At 41.5% G+C, this 19,354-nt stretch overlaps 2 protein-coding genes and 1 pseudogene across 3 annotated transcripts in view; 1 reads left to right on the top strand and 2 right to left on the bottom strand.

The window, feature by feature from the left end:
• Positions 1 to 3,002: 3,002 nt before the first annotated feature.
• LOC107504954 lies at positions 3,003 to 4,004 on the bottom strand (annotated as a pseudogene).
• A 7,792-nt stretch (positions 4,005 to 11,796) lies between these two features.
• On the bottom strand, positions 11,797 to 17,030 carry LOC107505018 (putative acyl-coenzyme A thioesterase 6). 2 transcript variants are annotated; one of them, XM_016134808.2, is made up of 3 exons: positions 16,437 to 17,030; positions 13,965 to 14,167; positions 11,797 to 12,448 (listed from the first exon to the last, which is right to left on the bottom strand). In XM_016134808.2, exons 1-3 carry the CDS (start codon positions 16,891 to 16,893, stop codon positions 11,843 to 11,845), a joined length of 1,266 nt encoding a protein of 421 aa, XP_015990294.2. In that variant the 5' UTR covers positions 16,894 to 17,030; the 3' UTR covers positions 11,797 to 11,842. The 2 variants fall into 2 exon arrangements, with proteins under 2 accessions (XP_015990294.2, XP_036074223.1); XM_036218330.1 differs by having other exon boundaries at positions 13,965 to 14,049; positions 16,437 to 16,540.
• Positions 16,926 to 19,354, top strand: part of HEATR4 (HEAT repeat containing 4) — a 34,276-nt gene continuing 31,847 nt past the window's right edge. Inside the window, exon 1 of the mRNA XM_036218322.1 lies at positions 16,926 to 17,477. The gene's annotated coding sequence lies outside the window, so the exon portion shown is untranslated. The remainder of the gene's footprint in view (positions 17,478 to 19,354) is intronic.

The raw sequence follows: 19,354 nt of genomic DNA, 5'->3' as shown, positions 1-19,354 counted from the left end.
GAGAAACCTAAATGTCAACAAAAAATAATTGGTATTATTGAACAGCTAAACAATGAAAGAATATATTGCCATTAAAAATGTTGCTGAAATGCTGAGAGAGGAGAGGAGGCATCTGAAAAATGCAAAGCAAAGGGCTTGCAGAAATGACCTGCTCAGCCAGTTAAAGTTCATTCCTAACTGTCCTCTCCCCACCTCCAGGGCTCTCTAGCTAACATGTTTTCCCATAGCTTCCTCCCCCGCCTCAAGGAGTCTCCAGCTTACATCTGTTGATTCATGGCTTGCCAACCAACTAATGTTCTTCCTTATCTCTGTAGCTGTGGAGGAATAACAAGACTGTATAAAACCACCTGTTATGTTACAATTGGGGTTCAGCTTTTGGATAGGAATCGGCTGAGCAGGTGCTGGCATTAATAAGTGCTGCTTCCTGCTTATAGCCTCAGTGTCCTGTCTCTCTGCTCGAGGATCCTATAACAGTGCTGATAATGCCAAGGTCGCAGGTTCTACAAGACAAACGACCTGTAATAAACAGTGGTCTGGAAATTCCTCCCCCATTGCAGGCCCCCACCTGAAGCTCCCCATCTCCATCCTGAGTCGTGAGGCACACATGAAACCTCAAAGGAGCCATGCGCCCCTTGCATGGACACTGCAGAGGTATATAAACTGTAATAAATCTAACCGAAGCGAGTTTGTGCTTGATGTTGTTAACCCTACACTCTCCGCTGGCCAATAAATTCTCCTTCCTCTAACAAAGTTTTCTGAGCTTCCAATTTCCTCCATCAGGTGTCGCTTCCTGCAACAATGCAACTATTCACATGCAAAGATAATCATGATGTGTTACTTTAAATTGCAAGTTACCAAAAAAAAAATGGTGTGATCCGCTTAAAAATTACACATAGCGTTGGGGGTGGCTCCATAGTGTAGTGGTTAGCACGTATGCTTTACATGCAGAAGGTTCTGGGTTCGCACCCCAGGTGGAGCCATGGACTGTGTGCCTGGCCCACCTGGCCCACCTGGCCCACCTGGCCCACCTGGCCCACCTGGCCCGCTGGTGCACCAGAGAGGAGATGTCCCGCCTTCAGAGATCCAGTCTTTAAGGGGGAAATGGCAAGGTCAGAGTGGAAGAAGGGGGGAATTAAAGAGGGGAAAATAAATCACACATAGCGCACATATATATACAAAAGAAAACTAAAAGAATATTATGAAGATTTAATGTTTGTTATGCACTGAACTCTGTCCCCTTAAAATTCATATGTTGAAGCCCTAATCACCAATATGGCTGTATTTGGAGACGGGCCTTTACACAGGTAATTGCGGTTAAACAAGGCCCTAATCCAACAGGACTGGTGCCCTTAGAAGAAGAGGAACAGACACCATGAGTGGTTTGCACAGAGGAATGGCCATGTGAGGACACAGTGAGAAGATGGTCATCTGAAAGCCAAGAAGAGAGGCTTCGCCAAAAACCAGTCCTGTTGGCACCTTGATCATGGACTTCTAAACCCCAGAACTGTGAGAAAATAAATTTGAGAAACTAAATTTCTGTTGTTTAAGCTACCCGGTCTGTGGTATTTTGTTATGGCAACCTGAGCAGACTAATACAATGTTCACTTTGCCTGTCTATTTTTTAATTGTTCTATAATGTGGATATTTTAAATTTTGAAATAAGAAATAAATCTTATTTTGAGAAGGTAATTTAATCACATTTATAAAACTTGGAAAAGGTCAAATTATTGAAGAAAATAAAAATGTATATTCATAACATATCCAGCTTTTGTTCTTGTAGCATTTTTTCAGATCTCCACACTTCCACACCTCTCTGAACCAAAATCTTTATCTGCCAAAATCTTTACCAATTTTGTTGATGTGGCTATAATGGCAATCTAATGCTTAAACATATCTCAATCCAGCAGAGCATTCCTTTTACTTAACTTTGGATTACACCATAAAAAATTGATATTAATGGTGAAATATTGTTAATAAATAATTCTGTCTTCACGCTCACTCAGAACATTACTTCTACTTCTTCCTTGTCATGCAGTAGTAAACTTTGATGACCATAAATATGTTTTACGTACCATTATATAAACATCTAATTCCATACAGATTTTTAAAGTTTAGAATCAAAACTCAGAACTTCAGCTAAAATTATTTTAATAAGTTCGGTCTCACCCCACAAATTGTAATTAAATTTTTGGTAAGGGTGGTAGAAGAGTAGAGGGGATGATCTGTCTTTCCCTCAGATCATTACACCGTCTACATGGGACTAGAACTTGGAATTTGCCTATTTTTAAATACATTTTTGAAATAAAGTATGAGGAAAAGATTTTTAAAGTACAAATACAGAGATAAGGAAACTATAAAAAATCAGAGTATTTCTCAGTAATTGGTTGCCATTTCTAAAACAGTATCTTAGGATTTCTAACTTTCTTTAAAGATCCTAGAACAGTTGGCAACTAGAAAAAAATCAAAATCTGATTAACAGTAGAAAGAATTCTATGACTCCAGTCTACCACCAGTTAGCCTCCAAGTCATCTTGTTAGAATTTATTCCAGCCTCCAGCTATTATGAGCAAATTATCATAGCCCAATTGTTCCTCATCATAAAACCAGGGGCCTATATTCATTTACCTTGTTCAAAACAGTTTTTAAAACTCTGGGACAGGTATAGCAAACCAATTATTATATAAGAGTTTTTTTTAAATATTTGAAAGTACAGAGGGTGACAGGGAGGGTAGGTGGGAAGAGTGGGTAAATGGTAGATTGAAAATTGGTTTTCACTTAGCAGTTACCTTGAATTTAAGTTCAAACAAACCAAACATGGAGAGACATGAATAATACCAAAACTACAGGCTCTCATGAACTTGAAGCGAGTATTTTTACTTCTTTAAAAGCTTGTAGGTGTCAGGAGGGAGTCCATATCTCATTCATCATTTGTCAAAAATATTCAATCTGTCCTCTGATTTTTTTTAAGCAAATTCTAAATTTAGCTCTCTAGTCCGTAAACCTTTACCCTACATGCAAATACAAAATCTCCAGGATCTTCTTCCAAGACGCAGTCTCAGCAACAGCATGAACTTTGAGCTGCCCATCTCCCAAAGCAGGCACCCCCAATACTGTATCCAGGGCTACAGAGAAAGAAAGGCTGTAAGGAGAATCTATTCTGTGGCCAGCATTAGGGTAGTAGCTTAAAAGAGTGAAATTTATCTTCCCATGTTCTGTGAGGTGCTCTCCAGCTATGCTAGCATAAACAGGGCTTTTCCAATGCCTGTCATCTTTTCCAACGATAAGAAGGAAATAGGCAGTGGCTTTTTCTAGGGGGCTACAGCTATCCTGATAGGCTGGATGCAAGGGGTCCTCGAGTGCTTCTTTAACATCATATACTCCTGAATCAGTAGCAGAGATTTTGTTTAGGTTAAAAAGTAGTCCTGGCAGGATTAATCTACCATATGTAAGGGTGGTCACTGTGTTAGAGATGCAGCCATTGATGCTTACAACTGCAGCTAAGTTTGGGAGGAAGCTAGCCTTGGAAATTGCCAACTCTGCCCTTTTGCCAGAGCCAATCACGCCAATGTTTGGACCTTTGACCTGAAGATTGAACAAAAAAAAGACAAACAAGAAGAAAGAGCAAGAAAAAAAAAGGTATGATTGTTAATGGGGTCGCAAAGTCCTCAATATAAAGAAAATTATTGTATGTATTCATCAGATAGCTTACTCATTCATTCATTAATGCACTCAAGTAGTTATAAATATTCTCCAACACATTAACACCACTGTATTCGCTCTCTCTTAGCCCTAATGATTTCATTTTAAACACATTTCTCTTTAGCATTTCTCTCACCTTTGGGTGATTTTACACAAATTTAGCTGCTTCCTCAAAGTAATCTAAATTTAAGTCTTTCATGATTGGTGGTAGATCTTCATAGCCAAAAAATGGCAAAGCCAGAGTAGTAAAACCTCAACAAGCCAGGAGATTCGCTCAAGATCATTTAACTCTCCATCACCAAACATATCAATCACACCAGGAAAAGGATCATCTCCTATAAACTAGGAAAGGGGATTAAACATTTAATGGACTATGATATCCAGCTAACATTTTCTAAATCAAATTTTAATAACATAATTTATATTTTTTCTTTCTTAAACATCCACCTACTTGCTTTGAAAAGAAAACATTTGTTTTGGTTGAAATAGGTTTATTGTTGTGGTTGAAACAGACACTTGTTTAGGATATTTTGAAGCCATATATGTAAAAATATTTTTATATTTTTCCTCTATGAGAAAATCACTGGGAAATAGAAAAAAATTAGCACCAAAGATATGGAATGTGTTTTGAAGTATAAGTCCAAATAAATCTAAACAAATAGTTCTGTAGGCTTTGAGTTATGAAAGTATAACATCTCATTAAAAAAAAGACATCCTACTTTAAAATGTCTTTTTACTTCTCGATGATTTTAAGATACAATCAGAGTCACCAAAACCTATAATTAAACAAAGTTTAAACTATTCTAAATGTTTGATGAAGGAGTAATATAAAGTGAACAATATGTATAGTAAAATATCAAACTAATATCCTCCTACTTTTGGTCCACTATTTCTCTTTCAACATTCCTTTTGGAGATTATTTTATTCATTCACCACTCCAAGTGAAGAACTTCTCAGCCAATTGCCTCCTGCCATTTTTCAGAAATATACTTCTGTGTTATTCCAATTAAAAGTGCCAGATAAGAACAAAATAAAATGCAAGAGCATTAGGATAGAAAATAAATTAAGAGATCTAAAATTCCAGTTCCAGATTCCATTTCTAAATTTTCAAATCTAGAAACAAGTTAGGTCACATCTAGTTATCAAAGAGAAAGCTGAGGTGTACATGTTAAGGCAGTGATTTTTACAAGGCAATTTTCTTAACATCCAAATATCTCTGCATACCTTGATGCTCTTTTTAAAATTAGATAAATCTCCAGCATTTCTGCATTCAAGGATAGTTTCAGAAAGCCTAATGCAAGCCATGAAAAAGGCTTAACATACAGACCCTCAAATTATTCTGATAATAGTTTTCCAACCACGAGCTTCAAAATACTAATCTGATTACAACGTTAAGATCACTGAGGATTCATTAAGATGTTTCAGTTAAGTAATTTAATTCCCAATGTATAAATCTGCTAGGATCTTGTTGTTGTTGTTGTTGTTGTTGTTGTTTAACCACCGTTCCCCCTGATATTTTAAATCTCTCATTTAGAGGATTCTTAGTTGTTCCTAAAGATCCTGAACCTGAGAATAGTGGGTAAACCATCCTGGGCAAACCAGACTGGGCTTTTAAAAACAAAAAACCTAGTTATTTCACTCATTGTTTCGCTCACTCAGCCTGCATTTATGAAGAAGGTCAGAGTTTGGAGCTCAGAAAGTTTTACTGCAATCCGATTTTAGCATCACCTAACCTAGCTGTGTGGTTTGGTTAAAATTCTTTAGGCCCTAGTTTCCTCATTTATATATAAAGAAGTTGTTCTTTGATTATGAAATTAGCAATGAAACAGTTTTGTTCATCATGGCGAAGGTCTCCAAGGTATTAGAGATATCAGATAACAAAAAATCATCTTTATCCTAATAGGAAATCAGTATAAAAGAGTTAACAATATAATAGGATTTCAGTCACTTTGGAGCTTGAACAGATAACAATGAAAGAGATTTGTAACTAGTGTTCTGGTCATTTTTACAAGAACTAATAATAGAAAAAAATTAACACAAAGCTCTGCCTATTAGAGATAGGCAAAAAGCATTTAATACTAGAAACTTCACAGCAATTTTATGCTTTGTACAGCAAACCCGAAAGGTGTATGCTTCGCAAGGAATAGTGTCTGCAGCACTAGGAATTTGGAGGGTAGGCAGCTGGGAGAAGAGAGGTACCAAGCAGATCAAATTTAAATCCCAATCACCGTTTAGGGGAATGAATATCTCCACTTAAGCGACAAAATAAAAGAATTAAGGTGCTCGGTTTGTTTTCAGATGACAAATTAAGCTAGCAAAGCAATCCAGTTTTTATAACTCTATTATTCCCTAAAGCCAGTGCAAGGTCCTCTGCGGGAAAGGCCCCATGCACCTCGGGGCAGCAGGAAGACGCCCCGCAGGCGGCGGGTTTGCAGCCAATAGCGGAGCAGCTCCGGCCTGGAGAACCAGCGCCGGACCCAGTGGCACCGCCAGCTGCTGGGGCGCTTGGTGGACGGTCACCTCCACTTTGAGAAGGGTTTTCATCATGTCCCTCAGCATCTGGCTGAGGCAGCGATCCTCCGAGCCGGCTGGCTCGAGGCTCCACAGGAGCCCCATTGGCTGCACGCTCGTGAAGTCGCTTCTCAGAGCCAGGTCCCTGGCCAGATGCAGTCTCCCGCGGCTGTCCGCCAGCGAGTGGAAGCGGCGGCCTCGGTAGCTAACAGCCGACGCCCGCAGTCACCCGCTCCCTGGGGCCTAAGCCTTCCACTTTAATATCCGGGAGCTTAATGGCCAGCCCAGCCTTGGGCGTGATGGTCAGGGTCGCGGCCTTTTGGGAGAAATGGGACGACGTGGACAGAGACCTCCAAAGCTGAAAGGCTATCCCAGGGGTTCGGAGCGCGGCCGGAGCCGCCGGCCACATGGCTCCAGATTATATTCGGGGCTTTGATCCGCGCCAAAGAGACGTGGCCTGGAGCATGCCAGAGGGAGAGTTAGGTCTACGGAACAGGTTGCCGCAGGGCAGGTCAAGGTGGGGGAGGAGTCCAGCAGGGCAGGCGGAAGTGGGGAGACAAGGGAGTGGCGGTGTCTGGAGGGGCGGGGCAGGGTTGACAGGGGCGGGGTCCCGCAGGGCAAAAGCAGGTGGGACGGGCAAGAGGACCTGGACCAGTCTCTGGGGCGCCACTCAGGCTGACAAGATGGTGCGACTTGGGAGGGCCCTTGGGTCGGTCGCGCTTCTGGAGGTCCTGTGATGGGACCGCCTGAAAAAGGTAGGAGCTCATCCTGAACCTACCGCTCGACGTAACTAGAATAAGTTAATGATTTCTGATGGAGAATGCCAGCCGGTCGCCTTCGCTAGAGAAATCTCTCACTGGCCACCAGAGGACACTGTTCCCTAAACCTGGTGAAAGGAAGCTATGTGTACTAGGCTCCTTTCCTTTGAAACTACTTTTGCCAGGAATTAAGAAAGACTGTCAAGGTTAACGTTTACACGTATCAGACGAGGCAGCACTACTGATGTACACGTTGTGGAAATAATCTCTATTGTCCTGTGGCCTGGCTTAAGTATTAGTGTATATTTTTATGTGCAGAAAAAAAAATTACGTGATGTGATTTTTATTTTTTAAGACGTTGAGCACCCCAAATAAAACCATATTTTTCCATTCATACAAATATTTGTATGTACATGCATCAAAATAGTTCTGGAAGGGTATAGTTTAAGTTGGTAATAGTAGTTACCCCTGGGAGAAGTCTGGGATTGGGTAATAAGAGGATTTTTAATTTTATCTATTATTTGAACCTTTTACAATGGAGAACGTATTGATGATATACGTAAGATTTGTTTGCTACCTTAGAAGTCTATCTTAATTAAAATGAGGTTAATTAATTCAGGTGAAACATTCCATTAAATTGCTATCAAACAAGGTGCATATATAAATCTTGAATTTTTTTGGACTCAATTTCATTTTAAAATATCTTATCCCACTTATTCTGTAAATAACATTTTAATTGTCATGTATACTAATTTATGCATCAAAAATATTTGCCACTGAAAGCATATGGTCATTGGACCAAGAATTTCTGGTTGAGAGCCATACAACAACCCTACCTTCTTTCAAAAGTACTTGGTAAAGTTCCTGAGAATATATATGGCTAACATCCAGTTTTAGAAAAACTGCTCAAGATACTTTGACTTCTGCCCCCACAAACCATCATTATAGTGGCCATGAATATTGGATTTAGTGCATCTATGCATGCACCACCTGAAAAGATAGAATGCCTTCCATAGCTTTTCAAATTTTAGTTTCAAGTATACAGTACATTGGTTAGACATCAATATAATTAGTAAAAATGATCCCCCCCCAATTGCTCACTCCCTCCCTTGACCTCCATCTAGCCAATGTATTAATGCTAATTGCATTCCCTATGCCGTGTTCCCCATCCTCGTAACCATTCATAAGCTATTAATTTGTACTTCTTTAACCCTTCGCCACCATTCTCCCAGCTCCCCAAACCCCCCACCCCTTTGTCCATCACCAAATCGTCCACTATATCTGTGAGTCTGTTTTTGATTCATCTGTTCTTTTTATTCCTTAGATTCTGCATGTAATTGAAATCATATATTGTTTATCTTTCTCTATTCGACTTAAATACCTTCTAGGTCCATCAAAGCAATATCTTTTTCCATCCTCTTCCTTTTTATATGGAGGTGTCTTGTTTTCTTATCCTTTCAGACACTCTATCTTTTGGTTGGAGCACTTAATTCTTTTCCATTTAAGGTACTTATTGATAGGAATGTAGTTGTTACCATTCTTTATTCCTGTTTTCGATACATATCTTTTCTTCTTAAAGAAGCCCCTCCAACATATCCTGTAATACTGGTTTAGTAGTGACAAATTCCTTTAGCTTATTCAACTCTAAATGATAGCTTTACTGGATAAAGATTCTTGGTTGTAGATCCTGGGTCTTCACCCTGTCGAATATTTTTTGCCAAGCCCTTCTGTCCTACATAGTTTCTTCTGAGAAATCAGCTGCCAGTCTTATGGGTGTTCCCTTATAAGTATTTTTCTCTTCCTGCTTTTAATGTTCTTTCTTTGTTTTTAAGCTTTGGCATTTTAATTTTGATATGTCTTGGTGTGGGCCTCTTTGGAATCCTGATTTTTGTAATTCTCTGAGGTTCCTGAGGTTTTATGTCCATTTCCTTCACCAGGTTAGGGAAGTTTTCCATCATTATTTCTTCAAGCAGCTGTTCGACATCTTGATTTACTCCTGTTTCACCGATCAGACGAATATTTGGAGCCTTAATAGTGTCCCATTTGCTCCTTAAATTATTTTTATAGTCTTGGCATCTTTTTTCTTGCCATTCTGATTGAGTGTCCTTGGCTTTCCCGTCCTCTAGATACGGCATTTGATCTTTTTCTTTATTCACTTTGTTTATTCCTTTGTTTATTCCATTTAATATATTTCTCATCTCAGATAATGTGTTCTTCATTGCAGACTGGTTCCCGTTTATAATTTCCATTTCCATTTTTATCTCTTTGTTGGAGTTCTCTACACGTCTCAAAAGTTCATTGAGCATCTTTATAACTAGTGTTTTGAACTCTGCATCTGTTAGATTACTTGACTCCATTGTATCTGGATCTCTGTTCTGTTCTCTCATATGCTTTCTGCTTCTTTGTCTTCCCATTTTGGCTGCTTTTACGTGTCTGTTTCTATGTACTAAGTAAAGCTCCTAAGTCTCCTCGTCTTATTAGTGTGGATTTGTGAAGAGGGTGTCCAGTGGCACAGTCCTGAGAGGGGTTCAGCTGCAGGCCAAATTTAGCCCAAGCTTGTGCCCCTATGAGGCCACCTGTCAAGATTCAGCAAGCAATCCACAGATGCTGTGCTTATAGTTGCCTCAAAAGGCCACACCAGAAACCGAGGCCAGCTGCCTCCACCAGTGTGAGTCTCAGCAAAGAGCACCTGACTCAATGAGGACATACCTGGATATGGCTTGGGTAGGGCCAAGAGTTGGGGTAGGCAGGGTTCCAGGGAATTCTCTGGGCAGAGCGATCTCTGTTATCCAGTTTGATGACGTCACTGCTATAGCGGTGCTGTGCCCGTCCAGTGCACTGGTAGTGGGGAGGGCTCAACAGGGAACAATGGATATGCTGGCACTTTTGTAGCAAGCGAGTCTCCCCTCGGCCCTCATTCTGACAATGTTTCCCTGTAAGTCCCTGGTGCCCCCTGTGCGCAGCCCAACAGGCACTGGTGTTCAGAGTGAGAGGTCCATCACTCCGAAAATCTGGTCGTGGTCATGGCCCCTTTCAGAGGCGTCTGCTGCTGCCAGTGCTGAAGCCTCAGTTTACTCAGCTGCTCGGGACCAGGAAGCCCCACGTCCTCACCTCGTCTTGCTTTCTGCTGTTGCAGGGTGCTTTCTTGGATTTCTCTGTAGTTGTATGGCTTGTTCCTCTAGATCTCAGGCGATTTTTCCTTGCTGCTGCTCTTTATTACTGTCACAACTTTGATTTGGTCGCCAGAGGGAAGAACAGAGCCTCTATCAACTACGCCATTTTGTTCTCTTCTTCACCGTTCACAATTTTTATCTTCCCAGTGTTCAAAACAATTTAAAATGAATGTACATAATAGCTTAATCATGATACTTTGTTAATTTCAATTGGCTAAAATATATAACAGGTTTATATAAATATTTTTTAAATGATCAGTGGTTGACAAAAACATATATTTGCTTTCAAAATGGTCCATTAGCCTTTCTCACCCTGATAAAGTACATTCAAAAGTATTAGGTGTACAAAGGAAAGCAGAACAAAGGCCTAAATTTGGTTATATTTTCTGATTGTTTTCTTTTTGAAAAGTATCTCCAATTAAATTTATTTTAGGCTTCAACTATATTGAGCCACCAAGCTTCAAAAAAATTAGTGATAGCCATTGAAAAAAAAATATGTCAAAAATATTTTTTTATTTCTTCCTATTTTAAATCTGAACGCTCCAATTTGGCTTTTGAAGACTCTATTATGTGACCCAAACTTACTCTAACTTTACAGTAGACCTCACTATGCAGTCTCCTAGTCAAGCATATCTCCTCAGGCTGGAAGCAATATAAAATATGTTAAAGATACTTTATCAGTAAGAAGAAATTGAGATCTAGGGCCTCATTTATAAAATAAAAGCAAAGTTTTCATTTCATAAAATAAATGTACAACTTAGTACAGTAGTCTCCCCTTATCCATGAGAGATACATTCCAAAACCCCCAGTGGATGTCTGAAACCACAGATAGTATCAAACCCTATATATATTGTTTTTTCCTATACATACACACCTATGATCAAGTTTAATTTATAAATTAGGCACAGTAGGTTAATAATAACTAACAATAATAAAATAGAACAATTATAACAATATACTGTAACAAGTTACGTGAATGTGCTCTCAAAATATCATACTATCCTCATCTTTCTTGTGATGACGTGAGATCACAATGCCTATGTAATGAGATGAAGTGAGGTGCTGAGAATAGCATGCAATTTAAAACTTATGAATTGTTTATTTCTGGAATTTTCCATGTAATGTTTTCTGACCACTGTTAATCGCAGGTAAAAGAAACCACAGATTAAGGGGTTACTACTGTATACTAAGTATATCAATGTCTCAATTTTATAACTGTTCAGAGACAAGTCTTGAGTTCAGGAATGTGTATAGGCAAGAATGAAGCAGAGTCCATTTTTAAAGGGGCTCAAGTGTTCAGGTTCCCAAAACTGACATGGTCAGTTAGGGCCCAAAGTGCCTATGGGACTCTTAGCAACACAGAGCTCAGTCCTTAGAACCAGAACACAAGGCTAGACTAGCAATTAAGAGTTAGGCAAACACTTCTTACCTTTTTTCTGCTTAAGGTTAAGACTGATCCTACAGATAAGATTGGGGTTAAGCCTGTATATTGGATAAAGTTCAGGGGAGAAAGGGATGGACCTGGCGGTGAATAAAGGAGGGTTGCAAAAGCTGAGAATCCAGTCAGATCTGACAAGGAAGCTGAGACGGTTGTTTCGGTTGTTTCGTTACAAAAAGGCTCCTAGGTATTCATGTATAGGAAAAACCCAATACACATTGTATGAATAGAATTTTTATTAATAGTATCTCATCTATGGTTATGTTACATTTTGCTGAGCTTGACAGATTTTTTACCATTGAGATGTTTATGGAAGAACATTTGAATTTGCTGCCAGGCATCTACCTGTGCCCTTGAGTGAGCTTTTGGTTCACCTCCATAGAATATTGGTACACCCGATACTGCATGCACAGAGGCTCTACAAGGAGGAAAATAAGGTGGGTCAATACAATGACCAGTTCCTGGGTAGTAGATTATCTGAGGTCTGTCTTTCCCATGGGCTTGTAACCGTTCAGAGGCTAAATGAGCATAGAATTCACTCTTCCAGTTATGATCATCCATGCCAACAATAAACAGTAAGGGCCCCTGAGCCTTTTCTAATGGAATAAGACTTTGGTGGTAGGGTTCCTCCAGTGGGTTGTTCCAAATGTCCATTAAATCAAAAAGGCCTGACTCAGTGATTGAATATTTCCTTGAGTCACTGCCAAGATCAGGAATAATCATATCCTTGTAATGCAGAGGAGCAATGGTGTTGGCCACGCAGGCATTGATAAGTACAGTGGCTGTGATGTCCTTCAAAAAAGAGGCCATCGAGAGACATAGGTCACCTCCTTTGGAGAATCCAAGAAGCCCAACACTAGGGCCTTTCACCTGATGAGGAGAGAGAGAATAAGCCTAGAATTCATAAATGGAGGACACAGTGATTTTACATTCTCTAGGTAACTTTCTCAACTGTTGTTTGCTTTCCTTCCTTATGCTACAATCCAGAGTTCAAGTGTGTCTTCTAATAAGCAAATCAATTAATTTCCTAGTACATCGGCCCTTCAGTAATATGTATGGGGTCTGGGTCAAGAATATACACAGAGGCCCATATACTCTATACCTAAATATTTATTAATCAAATGAACACATATAAATAAAATATATTATTTTCTCCTCTCTTGATAAATATACCTCCATAACAATTTATAAGATTAAAATTTAACCTCCTCTGAGTTCTGCACTGGAACATGGCATGGAGGAGAGCCAGCCCCTGGCCCCAGTCCCTGGCCCACCCTCCTTCTCTCCCATCCCTGGCTCCAGCATGTACCTTGAGGAGACTCTCACACTTGTGTGTCAATACCCAGCCTATATATTTAAGGCTTAGAGGTATTAACATTGAAGTTCCCTGAAAAGAGGCATTGGGCCTAGAAGCAGGATCAGTGTGCTATTTAGCAGAGAATTCTGAGGTTCCAGATCCCAAGGGCATGGGGGGTGGGATCACATGGGTTCCAGGTGGACACATCCCCTTGGTCCCCTGGACACCTTACCCTCTAGGCAGAAATGCAGCCAAGGAAGGGCAGAGTGTGGCCATCTAAAATGAAGGGTCCAAAGAAGAAGCCCCTTTTGCCTAGGTTTAAGGGCAGAACTAATAGTATATGTTGGTTTCTCTTTTTACCAGGACCTCATCTCCCCAAATAAATAATCCTCACAGTTTAAGATCACCTAGGTCTTAGCAACTCTACTAACAGACCAGTTTCTGAATTTTAACACAGTTAAACCATCCTGCAGACCTTACAGACGATCTTATTCCTTGACACTAAAATGTTTGGGTCTCTTTAAATTTAGATAGTAGCATAGCGTATGTATTTCATTTATAATTACTACTAAAATATTTAATTAATTTTCCACTATCAGATAAGAAGTGTCTACAAAACCTTAATACCATTATCACACTTAACAAAATTAATGATTCCTTAATATCATCAAATACACGGTCCCTATTCACATGTGACCAATTGTCTCAAAAAATGTCTCTTTAGAGTCAAACTTTTTCCTCTACCCATTTACATTAATCTTATAAATGAGAAAAATCGAATCCCGGAGAGGGCAATTGCCTTATTCAGGAACTTGGTAGTAAATGTAGAACCAAAACTCAAGATTAGTAACTTTTTAGCCCAGCACTTTAAATAATGGTTGAGAATTGAAGGGAACTAAACACTCAAGGATTAAGGGATTAGAGAGAGATGGGTGGAAGTGGAAATAATAATCCTTTTAATAACACTTTTGAAGGAGACTTTGTGTCCCATGACATACTTCTAGTCCCTGGTGTCCCAGTAGGGCTTCTGGATCCAGCCCTGTGTCTGCTGTGTCTCTTCTTTGCATTTAGGCAAGCACCTGAACCCACCTTGGGATGCTGCAGCATAAAGTTCACAGCTTCTTCAAAGTACTCCAAGTGCATGTTATTCAGATACTCAGGGAGGTCTTCAAATCTGAAATAAGCCAGAGCAAGCACAGCAAAACCATGTCCAGCCAGGAGACTGGCTCTGTATTCACAGAGGCCACCACCGCTTCCAAACAGATCGATGACCCCAGGGAAGGGCCCTGCACCTGGAGAGTACCACGAATCATGAGGAACTCTAGACTCTTAAAAGACATTCTTAGGTTTCAGATTTTGGCAGTCAAGAGAGAAGCAAGGAAGGTTGGGGAGTGTGGCATTGGTGGATGGACCCTTTTTACTCAAAAAACAAACAAACAAACAAACAAACAAACAAACAAACAAATCTGTGGGGAGAAGGGAGAACAAAATGCCTTTTCTCTAGGATTTCTCATATATTTTCACAAAACAATGAAAATAATATATAGTTGAACCTTGAAGAACATGGAGGTTAGGAGAGCTGCCCCCCTCCCCTTTGTGGTCAAAAATCCCCATATAGCTGTCCCTAGTTATCCACAGGGGATTGGTTGCAGGAATCCTGCAGATAACCAAATCCACAGATGCTCAATCCCTTTTAAAAAATGGCATAGAACAACATATAGTCAGCCCTCCACATCTGTGGATTCCCAATCAAGGATGGAAAAGACTGTTTTTGATCCATGGTTGGTTGAACCTCCAACCATATACTCAGTGATATGGAGGGCCAACTCTATATTGATTGAAAAAAATCCAAATACAAGTGGATCTGCACAATTCAAGCCCATGTTGTTCAAGAGTAAATGAAATTAGAAAAAACATGATGAGATATACATTTTCCACCAAATTTTATTTCTTGTTTTTTCTTTTTGTAAAAAATCTATTTGAGAATGCTTTGAAAGGCATAAAGCAGTCTACATACATAGGGGAGTATTATATTCCCTATCGCTTTATGCCCTCTGCTCCAGCCTTAAACAGTGCTATTCCTAAATGTGCCATGTTCTCTTTGACCCCTGAAAATGGTATATACTATTCTCCTCCTTCTCTACCTTTTTTTCTTTGACATGGTTGGCTTCTCAGTCTTCAAATCCTGTAAGACTTCCCTGATCTCCCTCCCCTCCCCAAGTGAGTTAGATAGCCTTGTATATGTTCCCACCCTGGGCTTGTACTTCCCCTGCCTTAGCATTTACTACACTCATTATAGGTGCAAGTAATAATTGCCCATGTGTTCTATTAGGCTATAAGTACAGTGAGGCCCATGTCTGACGTTGCTAGCCATTGCATCCCAGTACAGAGCACAGTCCTTAACACATATTTGTTAAATAATTGAACCCTTCTACATTATTTACAGCTTTTGAGACAAAACACAATAAATTTTAAATGCACCACATACTAGGCACTGAAATAGTTAGCACTTATGACTAGATGGTGAGTTTTTGTTTTGGGGTTTTTTTCATGAAAGTCTTTAGGAGATTCTTAATGAATCAGTCAGTATGATTTATTGAGCTTCTACCATATCCCTGTGCAAGCCTCTAGGAATATATAGTGATCTAGAAGACCCAGTTCCAGCCCAGGAGTTCACAGTTGAGTGGGCAGCCACTAGTTAGGGCTGTGAGTTGCTGAAGAACTGTAAGAATAAAGCAGGACCTCTTGTTTTGGAAAATAATTGCATAATGAGCTGTGGAAACTCCAGCATTTCTCTGTTACGGGGTTTCAGTCCGGCATTTGGTTGGAAGGGGTGGGTCAGGGGTCTTGTTTCCAGGTTGCGGTTACCCAGTAAGTACCTTGTTTTTACTTAGTTTAGGGTTTATCAACCTCGGCATTACAGCACATTTAGAGCAAGATATTTCTTTGTTGTGGGGCTCTCCTGTGCTTGCTTTGTGGGTATTTAGCAACATTGCTGGTCTCTATCCACTAGATATCTATAGCACTTACCCTCCCCCGCCCCCCGCCCCCCACCGCGCTCCATGTAACAACCAAAAATGTCTCCAGATATTGCCAAATGTCCCTTGGAGTGGGAGGAAATCATTAGAGGTTGAGAACCACTGACAGACTGTTTACAATAGTGGGGAGAGGACCATCAGGGAGTTTTGTTTGTTTTGGAGTATGGTGAACTGTCTCTATCTGTGGCTTTTAGCCTACGTGGAATTTTGATGGGAAAGGAGATAAAAATCACTTTTGCATACAGGAAGAACTCATTGCCTAATATCGGTATTTGAAACACAGCCAGCTCTCAATAAATATATGTTGTATGCACTTTGAAGCATATAGCTAAGGGAGTGACAGGGTCTCCAAGAAGTGCCGTGAAACTTATGAATTCCACCCCAAATCTAAGGTAGATTGTGGAGTGCCGGGACCAGTTTAAGAAAGTTCCACAACGATGTGGTTTCCTGGATAAGCAAGGGGCCGCCCAAGGTCTCCCACTCCACCCGACTTCCAGAGCAGCTTGGAAAGCGGGCGGCTCACCTGGCGGCAAGAAGAGCGTGGCGCGAACCCGGCCTGCGCGCACTGGCTCTCGCCGCACCCCGGGCCCCAGGAAGTCGCGCTCGTGCACCGCCCGGCTTAGGATCCTCTCGGTTTCGAGCTCGTGGCCGTCAAGCACCTCCAGCTTCACGGCGAAGGGCGTCTGCACGTCTCGCTTCACTAGCCGCAGAAAGGGCTTCTCGGGCTCCAGGGCCCAGAAGAGCCCCATGGGCTCGAGCCCCGCGAAGCTGCCGCCCAGCGCGGGCGCGCGCGTCAGGTCCAGCTCGCCGCCGGCGTCGGCGCAGTAGCGCGCGTGGGCCCGGAAGAGCGCGCCCCTCTCGTCGCGCAGGGACGCGCGCAGCGTGACAGGCTGCTCCGGGGCCAGGCCGCGCACGACTATGCGCACGGGCTCGTCCCAGCAGCCGCGGCCCGCGGGCTCCAGCGTCACCGTCGCCGCCATCCCGGCTGGGACAATAAAGGTGGACTGGGCTCACGAGCGGGGCCTAGCGTCCTTACACCTCCCTCGGGTGCAGTAGCAATTGGAATCTTTGCACTGCTCCCGTTGGGCGGGTATGGGAACACTCTCGAATCCGTTGTGAGCTCCCCCTAGAGTTAGTGCAAATCCACTAGTGCCTGAATGGAAAAAAGTGTCCGCTAAAATAAATTATTTACTAACCCCGCAATCCAATATGGTGTATCGAAATAGAAATACGAAAACTGCTGAAAGCTAAGTATTAGGAAATACCCTGGTGGTTCCAAGAAGCTGGATTTTTAAAAACATCCTAGGCGATTGTTCAGTTGACCCTTGAATAACGCGGATTTGGGGGTGGACAGTCGAAATCCGAAATCCGTAGAACTAGTAAATCAGGAAATAGGAAGAAGAGCATAATCCTAATCCCTCCTTTGCCTCTCAGTCTTTCCAAGGCCTCTTCTCTAGAACTGAGGGTTCCTAGCAAGGCCTCCAGAGGTAGATGTTTACAGAGCGAGACCTACCTGGGTTCCAGTATGACCTTGCTCCTTAATAGCGTGGTGATCCTCAGCAAGGTACGTAATTAAGACTATGAATCCAGTCTCCTTATCTGTAAAAGGTTTATTGTGATGATCACATGGGCTAATGTATGTAAAAATTACTGTCCTGACTGACCTTTAGTAGGTGCTCAGTAAATGTTTTGTTCCTTAACTTGCAAGTCTGGTCGCAAGGCAGTGTCGGTGTTGAGTTATATCAGAGTTCTGGCAGGAAACGAGTGACACTTTCAAACTGGGTAATTTGAGGAGAGTTTCATAGACTATTTATAAAGGCATGGGAAAGGTTTTGTTTGTTTGTTTGTTTGTTTGTTTTAAAGTTTTGGTGCAGAAATTGGGGCCTGAAGGCTCAAGGGGAAAAGGCTGACTGGCAGTAGCTGAGCCTTCATAGAAGGAGACAGCTGCCCGTGGTAAAGTGGCAGAAATGAGGAGAGTAAAACCTTTAACCTTACTCTGTTGTGGCGTGTTTGAATCTAAGACCCACGTAGCCAATTGAGATTAATTATGAGCCTTTATTAGCCAGCCTGGCCAGCCTGGCCAGCGACTGACTCTCCCCATTAGAGAGTCAGCCCCGAGCTTCCAGAGGAGGCAGTTTATAAAGCCTAAAGCTACATCAAACAAGCAAGGTGGTTTACAGAAGCAGAAGTCAGCCATTAGCATATCTTTGCACAGGATAACTACACCCTTAACAAGCAAGCAGAAGTTGGCCATTTGAAAATTTTCCCCCCTTAACAACTCTCCTCTTGCCCTGCAGTATCAGGCTCTAAACTTTGGCTGAACCCAACCATACAGCTCAGCCTGTTTGGGTACAGAGCAGGGTGGAGAAGGGTCAATGGAGTACATGGAAGGTATTGAGCAAATTGAGGCTCAATAAATATTTACAAACTATACAAAAAGATATTGAACTAAGCCTCAGGTCTCAAGAGTTCTATAAGCTTTCCCCATTCCATTTCCTAAAGTAATTGCTGCAACATATTTTAAATACCTGTTGTAAGGAGTTCAGGCTGTCCTCAGTCTAGGAATAGCTTGCCAAGAATTTACTTGGGCTGCTACAACCACCAACACAATAATTGAAATTTGCACTCAGGTTTCAGAAAATCAGTGAGAAAGGTGGCTTTTCCCTCCCTCTCCCCCAATGCCCAGGTTGCTATAAAGAAACAAGGAAATGGTTTCCAGGCAAATGAGGGAAAAGCAGTTGAGGAGGTCTAGGCCAGGCCATTCGAAGATGCCCTCCTCTAGGGAATTCTGCACTTAGAACTCCAGATGATTGTTTTTGCAGATTATGGGCATCCCCTGGTAGTTGGTCTGTACAGTACCTACTTACCTGGAGAACCAAATCCACTTTCCTTGTACCTGAGGTCTTTGTGTCTGCCTCAATCCATAGTGTACAGCCTCATAGCTACGTGACTTCCAAAGCTAAATCATAGTAAATGCCAAGTATTCCCACCTTCCTCTCTTATCACATTCATTCTTAAAACCCAGATAGCATGCTATGATGAAGTTCAAGCAACATGTGGAGAGATCCATATGCACAAGAATCACAGCTGGCTTTAGGACTGGGTGGCAGGTAGAAACTGGAAGGGCTTCCGAGGAGACTGACAGTGAAGGCCCAAAGGGCCTCACGGAGGCTATTATTGAGGAGGGCTCAAAGGAAAGCAAGAAAAATTCACTGGAAGCTGGAGGAAACACTGACATAGTAATGTGAAAATAGAAAATATACCTAACAAATTCAATAATCACGCTAAGGTGATTTCCCAGCAGGGTAATGCAAGTGCCAGCTGGCAGCTTTTTGCTGCCTATGATAAAATGCAAGAGGGAGAGATGAGTTAAAGAATGAACTGTTAAATACAACGGAACCAGGTTCAGATGGTCAAACTGACAAGTCTGACAGTAATACT

Source organism: Rousettus aegyptiacus, unplaced genomic scaffold (assembly GCF_014176215.1).
Source record: "Rousettus aegyptiacus isolate mRouAeg1 unplaced genomic scaffold, mRouAeg1.p scaffold_m13_p_3, whole genome shotgun sequence".
Taxonomy (NCBI): domain Eukaryota; kingdom Metazoa; phylum Chordata; class Mammalia; order Chiroptera; family Pteropodidae; genus Rousettus; species Rousettus aegyptiacus.
Note: the sequence above shows the minus strand (reverse complement) of the source record. Positions and strands in the feature narration are given on the sequence as shown.

Excerpts from the sequence above, each read along its gene's own strand:
- LOC107505018 (XM_016134808.2), bottom strand. The coding sequence starts at position 16,893 with ATGGCGGCGACGGTGACGCTGGAGCCCGCGGGCCGCGGCTGCTGGGAC. Across the intron at positions 14,168-16,436 it reads CACGCTCTTCTTGCCGCCAG|GTGCAGGGCCCTTCCCTGGG; the intron begins GTGAGCCGCCCG and ends GGTACTCTCCAG. Across the intron at positions 12,449-13,964 it reads TTATGCTGCAGCATCCCAAG|GTGAAAGGCCCTAGTGTTGG; the intron begins GTGGGTTCAGGT and ends TCTCCTCATCAG.